Source organism: Lipotes vexillifer, unplaced genomic scaffold, assembly GCF_000442215.2.
Source record: "Lipotes vexillifer unplaced genomic scaffold, Lipotes_vexillifer_v1.1 scaffold1122, whole genome shotgun sequence".
Taxonomy (NCBI): domain Eukaryota; kingdom Metazoa; phylum Chordata; class Mammalia; order Artiodactyla; family Lipotidae; genus Lipotes; species Lipotes vexillifer.
Window position 1 is genome coordinate 1,779,809 of NW_006798649.1, and position 10,765 is coordinate 1,790,573.

At 42.5% G+C, this 10,765-nt stretch overlaps 1 protein-coding gene across 1 annotated transcript in view; it reads right to left on the bottom strand.

Annotated features, from left to right (window-relative positions):
- Positions 1-7,438, bottom strand: part of NUCKS1 (nuclear casein kinase and cyclin dependent kinase substrate 1) — a 27,323-nt gene extending 19,885 nt beyond the window's left edge. The window contains exon 1 of the mRNA XM_007470690.1: positions 7,221-7,438. Coding sequence (XP_007470752.1) covers positions 7,221-7,237 — 17 coding nt within the window. The 5' untranslated portion in view covers positions 7,238-7,438. The remainder of the gene's footprint in view (positions 1-7,220) is intronic.
- Positions 7,439-10,765: the final 3,327 nt, after the last annotated feature.

A 10,765-nucleotide genomic window follows, 5' to 3' on the forward strand; every position in this document is an offset into this window, starting at 1 on the left:
AAAAAAAAAAAAAAGCACAGCAGACTGTGTGAAAAGGGGTCTACATCAGGTCTAGACAGTGAAGTGGACCTTGGGTCCTATTTCTTGGCAAAGAAGTTTAGGAAGATGTGAATTTTGTGCCCAGCAACCCTTCATCTGAAGCTCTAAAAATGTTAAATCGAGGATAGTTCCCCGTGTCAAAAGGAGTTAGCTTTTCCTGACAAAAGTGTGATGTTTCACTCTGATATAATTTCAAATAGCAAAGTTTCTGACAGTCTGATTTTAGAGAATCTTTTCGTAGCAGGAAAGCAGTAGTCAAAGAAGCATTGTTATAAATCTTGCCAGTTGTAGCGTACCTGTGGAAGATAGCCTGTTATCCCAGCCCAATGAATAGCCGGCTGGATTTTTACTTCTCAGTGGAGCTAAGTTTTAGTTTCCCAGGTAATTCATCTTCTGGGCCATTTTATCTTGACACATGAAATCTCCCTGAAGATCACCCTGCTTTGCAGGTAACTGAACAGCTGCACAGTTCAATAAGTAGATAGGCACTAAGAAGCACCTGAAAACATGCTATAGCCAGTTGAAACACTCTTTGGCAACCTGTGGTCTCTTCACCAAAAATATTTCAAAGACCTATAATTATGGCTATTTAGATACTAGTTATTTTTAAATATGGCAATGCAATTCTGTAACAATCAGTTCCACTTCCTAGAACCTAGATAGTAATATTTTTTGAAACAAAACACAGGGATGCCCCATTTTGACCAAAGTGGTCATACACTAAATCAAATGTTTTCTCTTATTGTCCACAATACCACAGTCTCTAACTGCCAGAGGGGCACTATTCACATGGACTATAATGTGGATGTAACATAGATGGTGTCCCAGAGTTACACAGAATGGTGGCCTTGTTTTTATATTTCTGGGGAAAACAGACCAAAAACATAAATAAAATCTATCTCCCTTTATTCAAAACTACTTTCTCCTTATTAACTAACTAGTTGTATTGCAATGATTTCAAACACCAAAACTCAACCACTTATTTTGGTAACTTTTGTCAAGTTAAATCAACCCCAATTTATTAATCTTAATTTCCTTCTAATTGTAATACACTGACGAGTTTTATAATAGGTGCTGAACCTTTTCAAATGCTATGGTTTTTCTCCTTTGGTCTTTTAATATGAATCAGTGACAGATTTTAAGTTTTATTCCCAGCACAAATGCTACTTGATCATATGTATTTTTAATACATACTGGATTCAGTTAGCTAATACTGTTTGGCATTCTTGCATCTATACATATACGTAAAATGAGCCCATTAATTTTCTGTGGTGTCCTTTAGGTGGCTTTGGAATCTATTCACTTATTTTGGTCAGGGGGAAATGTCCCTGAATTATGTATACACTTAAATGCCACTTATCTAACATTCATGTTTCCTCCCACAAAAGCCTCACACTACTTCAGTGCTTTTTCCTCTACATTCAGGTGTCTTTTCCTTTGATTAACCCCTTCACATATTCTTATTCCTTCGAAAAAATTTTCGTTCCCTCCACCCACCCCGCCCCCCCAGCTCACTTTAAAGTTGGTCTTCCCCACCGAAGTCCTGCTATGAACCATAACCCCCAAATGTGCTGCTACCACGAGAAAGAGTTAACACCCCATGGCAGTGTCTGACTGGAAAGACCACACTGGCCACAACTTCTATTTGAATTCCTGCTTCCTTTTTAATGGTTAGGTGAACTGGATCCGTTACTTAATTTAGTTAAGCCTCAGCCCTCTCACATATGAAATAAGGGATAATATAATATACACCTTGCTCAGAGTTGTTCAAGATTTTGAAAAACATGAGAAGTATCCGGCAGACTGGGCACAAAAAGTGTTGCTCATTAAGTGATGGCTCTATTGATTTTCGAGTAATTTTATGTTTTCTAAAATTGAAGATTGAGAAAGGAACTGTGCTGTTAAAGGTCTAGTCTTCTTATCTACAATTTAGAAATTCAAAAAGTTCTGACAACCAAGTCTTTTCATAATTTATATGGTGGTAAACATATGTGGGGCAAACAAGAGGGGCTTTTTAGGATTTTTAGTGTGAAAATTCCTAGGTTTTACCACAGAGATTAATGTGTTTGATTATAGAAGCACTACCCCAGACCTGGTGATGGTACATTATATATACAGTATAGGCGCCCTGTTACCTTTTTTAATTTTTTTTTTTTTTTTTTACGGTACGTGGGCCTCTCACTGTTGTGGCCTCTCCCCTTGCGGAGCACAGGCTCCGGACGCGCAGGCTCAGCGGCCATGGCTCACGGGTCCAGCCGCTCCGCGGCATGTGGGATCTTCCCGGACCGGGGCATGAACCGTGTCCCCTGCATCGGCAGGCGGACTCTCAACCACTGCGCCACCAGGGAAGCCCCCTTTTTCTAAATTTTTGAAAAAATTTGAACTTCTGAACACATATAGTCCCCAATGGTTTCAAACTAAGGATTGTGGACCTGTAAAACATTCTACGTGAATCAAATGTACACAATAAATGTAAATCTAATGGAGAGTTAAATAGGTAAGACTCATGCAGTCTAAATCCAGCTTTACTATTATTTCTACGCCTTAGCTCCTAGACTTAAAAGTCATCAGTAGTAAATTGAAGGAACTGGACTTAATCTCAGAAGTTCTTTCCAGTTGAAAAAAAAATGCTTTTAATTAAAACTTATTCTGAGAATTGTTTTGAAGAGTAAGTTGAAAAAACTGCTATTTAAAATATTTTGGCCATATACTTCCCCTCAAATATTTTCTACATAGAGCTTAAAAACCAGTGCATACAGAATGCACTCACCATTATTTGGAGATTACAAAATAAAACAGCATTTGACCATCTTCATGCCAAACACTAGGAAGGGAAGAGTGTTACCACAGAAAGAATGCCAGCATTGTATTCAGAAAGTCTAGGTTCAAATCTTGCCTGTTTCACAGTTCTGTGACCTTAAGTAACATATTATTTAAGCTTATTTCATCATCTACTATATGGGAATTTAAAAAAAATCCTCTATTACAGGGTTGTAATAAGGATAAAACAAGATAAAGTGAAATCCTCAGTACCTGACTCTGCACTTACTCTTAGTAAATGTTTATTTGGTAATTACTCCAAAAAAAAATCAAATTTTAAAGTCTTTTTTTTTTCCTTTTGGCATTTTATTTATTTTTTAGCCTCGCCGCACACTGGATCTTAGTTTCCCAACCAGGGATTGAACCCTGGGCCTCAGCAGTGAAAGTGCTGAGTCCTAACCACTGGCCCGCCAGGGAATTCCCAACATTGTCTTCTTGTAATTTTCAGATTAAAGACATATATGTTGGGAAATGTTGAATACTTAAGTGTTGTTATAAAATTAACTCCCCCATTATTCAGGCTTTCCAAGTTATTATGTGAGATATCTTTGAAGGTAAAGTCTACAGAAGAGTTTATGTCTTTTTAGAAGAAAGTGACATGTAAGTAATAATAAATGTACAGATCAAAGGTTAATCACACTTCTTTCACACACAAACACACACACACACACGACCTGGACACAGAGAATAAGATCAGATATAAGGAACCAGGCTCATCTAAAACCACATTTACTAGTATACTAAACTCTTAAGTATCTTCCTGTGTATACCTGGTATCATTAATTCCAAGCTACCTTGAATTTTCAGGTTTCCAAGTTTTTCCCTTTAACTGAGGGCTTTCTGAAACTAATTTTCTGGTAAGAGAAAATATCAATTTTGTTTTAGAAATCCAGACACATTCCAACCGAATTCTCTTTGAAAAGAAAGCAATCTGGAATCTTGGGGAAGCTGATTGTCAACATAAATTAAAAATGACCAAAAAAATTTTATATCAATCTGTAAAAGCCTATGCTTTCACATCTAAACTTTAAATGTTAAAGGTTCCTTGCAGTCTCAAGTACTAAACAAAAGAAGACAAGACATCAGGTACACTTACATTATAAAGAAAGGAGCAAACAGACTGATCTGAGTGATTTGGACCATTTTCAATAAGGGAGGAAGATCTCTGAAGAATATACAAAGGTAAATTTCAAAAAAACCTGGTTTCTAGGCGGGGCAAGTTAGTAAATCTCTGAGCTTTCTTTCAAAAGTAACAGCATTTTCTTCCCTACCTCACAAGGGTAAGAGTCATGAAAGCATTTTGAAAAGTTAAAAGTGCCATACACTAAAATAACACCAACACTTATCTGGTAGAAGAGACAAGCGATTAAGTAGAAAGGGGGAGGATGAGGATAAGCAGGGCTGTAAATTAAGAATCTAGGTTCTAGGCCCAATCTTGGCATCTACTAGTGTGTGATGCAAGGCACTTCACTTGTCCAGGTCCCCACGTTAAGTCACTCGTAAAATGAATTTGCCTAAATTTTTTTCTGGCTCTAAGACTGCAATTTGACGCTATAAATTTGAATCCAAGGCCTAAAATATTTCAGCTCTCATTTATATATGAGTCAGATACTGTAAAAGGTGACAGCAATACAGTGTGAACAAAACTACTTAGATATGTGTTGCACACATGTCTATGGAAAACCCTGCTATAGCCGGTCAGTTCATCATTCCATTCATTTGGAAATTGGTGTCAAGCAGCCATTAGTACATTTCTAAATCTTCCTTAAATGCTTAGGTTAATATTAAAATGAAAATAGACACAGTAAAACATGAAAAGCAGAAAATCCTCAAAATTATATACAGGCCTAAGGGCAGAAACATATCCCAAAAGAAGCTGCAGGGACACATTTTCCAACACAAGCTTTTCTTGCTTTTGGTTTGGTTTTAAACAAGGTTGATCATTCTGATATTGGGTCAACATCTATCTTTTTTTTGTTACATTCCCTCAAGTACACAGACTCTTCAATTACAAAAGCACTTCCCTAAGGCAGACCTTTTTTTATTGCAAAATTTAACAAACCACCAAAGTCAAGTTTAATTATTTCTGCTTTATTATTGGTCAAGAGTATGTTAAAGGCTTTCAAAAAAGTTACAAAGAGACTTCTTCACTAAAATATATAATCAAAAACCAAGTTGCTTTAAAATTAATAACTTGAAAGTGACCCAAAAAAGCCCACAATATAGTAACTTCATTCTTCAATTAGGGGCAAATATACAGTTAAAATTACTTTTAACAGACTGAGCAAGGAAAAAGTTGTGCACAAATTCCAATGCCTTCAAAAAACTGATTATGGGAACATATATATATGTATAACTGACTCACTCTGTTATAAAGCAGAAACTAACACACCATTGTAAAGCAATTATACCCCAATAAAGATGTTAAAAAAAAAAAAAAAACTGATTAGAACGTGCTTAATATATTTACTCCTACCCGGTGACATTAAAAATCCAAGTTTTCAAGGAAAAAAAAGTTCTGTTCGTGTTCCAGCGTCTAAATTTGGGAGCACAAACTCAGGCAAATGAGTAAAATTACAACAATAAAATTAAAAGTCATCAAAACCTAGTGAACTGCAGTTAAAAGGTAAAGAAAAGTAATAGTCCAATTTCACCACATAGAGACAGAACACCCAATCCAGATGAAACAAATCTTTATTATGATATTGTCTATTTCTCCTGATCCTAAAGAAAATACTCTACATAAACTGATGGGATACACTGGTCATTTATTCATAAACTGATGGGACACACTGGTCATTTATTATGCCAAAAAAAGTATGCAAACTATAATCTGCAATATCTATTCAGACTCCGTGCCAAAAAGTAGGCAAAACTCTTCCCGGTGGCGATGGTGAGTTATCGGAGATGCGGGTTTAAATTAGGCAGAAAAGCTGTCAGGTAGTTAGTTAGCACTCTCCTCACGCCCACCCCGTGCGTAGGAGCATGCAGCCCCATACCCCCACCAGCTGGAGACTGCTGTTCTAGTCTGCAGACAGAACAGTGTAGCACAAAACCCTTTCCGGGGTTCCAAACCTCCCTTTAGAGCTCTAGCTCAAAATACTTCCGTTCCTCACAACTTCGAATGAAGAAGGGGAAGCAACAACTATTAAAACATTTAGAAACTAAACCTATTTATCCATAAAGCACTATGCAAAGCAGCCAATTCCTTACACTGAAAGCGCCAAGGACATTATATTAAAAGTAATATTTATTTGCAACAGCTCTCCTTCGTAAGGCCTCAACAGATTGGGTTAAGCCACACCCCTCCATAAATGGCACATTCCATACGACAGCCGGGAGGACGGCCAAGGGCGATTCCACCGTCCGCTGGGGAACAGCAAACTTGTTGAAATTCTCAGAATAAAGTCTAACGATTAACTGAATCTAGCCCGTTTATTATTAAAGTTACACGAGGTAAAGATAAGATTACAAAAACATCCGAGACGTGTACGCCGAGGAAGAAGAGAGAGAGGTAGCGGGAACGAGAACCACACGGGATTTAGGTCGTGCAGTTAACCCACACCTCCCTGAGTAGGGACATTTCCGAGAAAGGACATTTCTAGTCGGAGGCAAAGAGCGAACTCGAGGCGGGGGGAGCGGGGGTTAACCAGCTCAAAACTCAGAGTTGGGGGAGACACAGCATTTTCCAGGGCCTAGTCCCGAACTCTCTCTGCTGCGGAGGGAAAAAGGACGCGTCCCGCCCACGCCCGGCCCGATCCGAGAGGCGGGGCTCTGCAGCGACCCGGAGGACGGAGGCGGGGCCCGGCGGCAGAGCTGCCCCTCCTGCTTTGCATGGAACACCCCCGTCCGCTAGAGAAAAAGGGCTGAGTCCCCCCCCACCCCCACGCAAGCCGAGGGGGGAAGGGACAATACGGCGTTTCCGCCCTCCCCCCCCTCCAATTAAGGTGGGGTCCGAGACCCAGTCCGCTGGTCCCCGCGGCCGGCTCCAAGGGGCCGGGCCGGAGGAGGTGGGGCCTGGGTGGGGGCGCTGACTTCACACCCCTCCCCCTCCGACCGACGGAGGTTCAGGGAACACCCCGCCCGCTCCAGTGCGGCGAGTGGGGGAGGCAGTAAAGCAGCCCAGAGCCCTGCAACGGCGCGGGGCGGGGAGGAGCGCGCGCATGGGCGCGCGGCCGCTACCCCCACGCAGCCCTGCGGGCCAGCAAGGCCCCCTACGCTCAAGGGCGCGCGCGGGCCCCGAAAGGGAGGAGGCCGCGCGTGGCACAGGAGAGGGCCGACTCTAGGCTTCTGTCCCCCACTCCTTCACCACTCACCCCAACCCCCTCCAACCCGTTCCAGGCCTCGGACTCCGCACTGACCTGACAGGCCGAGACATGTTCGCTGTCGAAACAGGACCGAGTCGAGAAGCCAAAGACCAGGACCCCCCCCACCCCGCGCGCTCGGCGCCCCCCCCCCCCCAACTTCGGCCGAGGGGGCCGCTGCCGCCGAACCCCGAGCTGCCGGCTTCTCAAACTCCGCCGCTCCTTGGTTCAGGGCCCCTTAATCAGACGAGCCCCCCGCTCCCCTGTCTCTTCAAAATGGATGAATCAAACCAGCCGAAAATGCGCCAAAGCTGCCGTACAACCAAAGCCACTAGGGCCTGTGGGCTCCGCCCCAACACGACCGGTCATTGGCGGGTTCTGCCAGATGCGCAGAGCTCATTCGTCCGTTTGAATCATCACGTCTCCCAGGTTCCGCCCCACTCACTGATAGGCTCCGCCTCCTCCGTGAGGTCCTGTTAGTCAAGGTGCTCTGAGAGCGCACGGCCGCAAAACAAAAATGGTCGCTGCTCGACCCGCCCCCTGGTTTCCACTCCAGAGTTGCAGATTCGTCTTGGGTTGCGTCTTAGGATGACTAGGAAAAAAGATTTATTAAGAGTTTAATATCATTTAATGTTAGCTTAATAATTTATCATTTATCCTGCCTTGATCATCTAGAAACTCCACTGATAGCAAACCCCGTGGGATAGGCAGCTGATTCGTCAGCAAGGGGCTGCTTCTGAATTGGAGGGAAATTCCATAGGTTCAAAAATTTTGACCTTAAACCCACAAGCCCCTTCTCCTTTCCTAAGCATTAGACCTCAGGAGCCCAACCGCTGCTGGAGCAGGGAGGCAGGATCACAGTCAAGGAATAACTTAACCCACCAATTTCCATTCTCCATTCTGGACCTTGAGATCACTTCAGGGTCATTCAAGTCCCAGACATGGACCTTTGGGGCCTAATGATTAGGAGCATGAGCGCTGGGCCAGAAGGTTTTTCAGTTTGAACCTTAGGTCCACCACTTAACAGTTGTATAGCTTTACCTCTCTGTGCCTGCCTCAGTTTTCTCATGTGTAAAATGGGGAACAATAGTACTTAATTCATAGGATTATTAGGATTAAAGGAGTTGATATATGAAAAGGCTTTTGGACAGTCTCTGGCAGACAGTAAGTGCAATGTAAGTATTTGTTAAATTCAATCCCTTATCCCTGGGTAGGGATGGAGGAGGGGCTCCCTCAAGACTCAAGTCAAATAACTGAGGGTAACTCAGATCATTCCATTTAAATCCATGAACATTTGTTGGAGGCATAAAACTCTCAGAGGCAGAGCTCAGGATCCCTATGGGAACGGACAAGGTTTACCTGACCATTGTAAAATAGACTTCAATCCCTATCACAGGCAGCCTGTTAATAACCAACTGAAGCTACACTCCATAAACAAACAAACCAAGCCATCACTATTGCCTCCTGAAAGTCTCCCCTTGTAAAATCTGGCTTCCGTAAGGGAAGAGAATAGCACAGTCCACCAGTAAAGCATTAAACAAGTTATATATATATCTCCTCTTCCATGTCACTCCACCCTTTCACCCCTGAATGCTATTGTTGATAGCAAAAAAGGAATGCATAACATAGAATTCACCATTTTTACATGTGTAGTTCAGTGGCATTAAGTACATTCACATCTCCAGAACTTTTTCGTCTTCCCCAGCTGAACTCTATACTCATTAAACACTAATTCCCCATTCCCTCTCTCCCCAGCCCCTGGTACCCACCATTCTACTTCCTGTCTACATGAATTTGACTACTCAAGGAACCACATATAAGTGGAATCATACAGTATTTGTCCTTTTGTGATTGGCTTATTTCACTCGGCATAATGTCCTCCAGGTTCATTCATGTTGTAGTATGTATCAAAATTTTCTACCTTTTAAAGGCTGAATAATATATCGTTGTATGTATATACCACATTTGGTTTATCCATTCAACTGTCAGTGGATACTTGGGTCATTTCCAGATTTTGGCTATTGTGAATAATTTCTGCTATGAATGTGGTGTATAAATCTCTCTTCCAGCCCCTGATTTCAATTCTTTGGAGCATATACCCAGAAGTGGATTTGCTAGATCATACAGTAATTGTATTTTTAATTTTTTGAGGAATCTCCATACTATTTTCCATAGCAGGTGCACCATTTAACATTCCCACCAGCAGTGCACAAGGGTTCCAGTTTCTCCATATCTTGTCAACATTTATTTTGCTTTTTTTGATGGGGCATAATGGGTGCTGGAATCTGTTTTGACTAAGTGTATTGTCATCCATATTATTGTCAAAATGCCAGTGCAGAGGCTGGAGTGGTGCAGTGATCACGAGTGACTTTGTTGGAGGCTCTTTTATTAGGTCAGATTACCATTATTTAGCAAATACCAATATTTGTTATCGTGAGATGAGGCAGAGGAATTCTTGTTACTTACTTATTAGGTAATGAAAGGAACTGGCCATAGTCTACATGTCCAGGCAGGTGGAAAGTTCAGAACAGGTCTTCCAGGCCTTGGCATTGTAGTTTACTTCAAGGCCTATATATAGATGGCCACTGAATGAAGGCTCTTCCTCTTCCAAGGTGAGGGTCATATCCTATATCTCGCCTCATCTCAGCTTTGGCTAAAGTCTTCCCTCTATGTGCTTGTTTATTCGCTCAGTATTTCAACAAACACTGTCTCTTAGGAAGGAAGTAACATAAGACTTGAACTTCTAGTTTACTTTTTAGTGGGCAAGTACAGAGTTATGCCTACAAGAACCCTGGCACTGTTTCCCTGCCTGTCAGGAGAACCTGGAGTGCAACCTCCAAGGTCAGATCCTTCCAGTGCATCCCCAGAGAATCTTCCCTGGACACGTCTCAAGCACAGCCAGTGTGTAGGAAACTGAAGAAAGACACTGATCATATGACAGGTTAGATCTTAGATGCATGTCGGTTAACCTTGAAGAGACAATACATGTAATAAAACTATGAGAAACTGTGAAAACGAAACAGGCTCAGGAGACAGAAAAGACAGTTATTCTTTCTCCCTGGAAATGAGATTTAATGGGCTTTGAAACCCAATGCTTAATTTCTCCTATGATTTTAGTTATATTTTGAGAAGTAGCCTTTTCCTTCTACCCTGCATATGTTAAAGACAGTAAGAAGTGGCAGGAACTTCCCTGGTGGCGCAGTGGTTAAGACTCTGAGCTCCCTGTGCAGGGAGCCGGGTTCAATCCCTGGTTAGGGAGCTAGATCCTACATGCATACTGCAACTAAGGAGCCCGCCTGCTGCAAATAAGATCTGGCACAACCAAATAAATAAAAAACAAAAAAACAAACAAAAAAGACCTGGCAGCGTGTGGGTGATGGGCCTGATGGCTCTTCCCTATCCCTATCAAAGACCCACTTCCGGGCTTCCCTGATGGCGCAGTGGTTGAGAGTCCGCTTGCCGATGCAGGGGACACAGATTCGTGCCCCGGTCCGGGAAGATCCCACATGTGGCGGAGCAGCTAGGCCCGTGAGCCATGGCCGCTGAGCCTGCGCGTCTGGAGCTTGTGCTCCGCAACGGAGAGGCCACAACAGTGAGAGGCC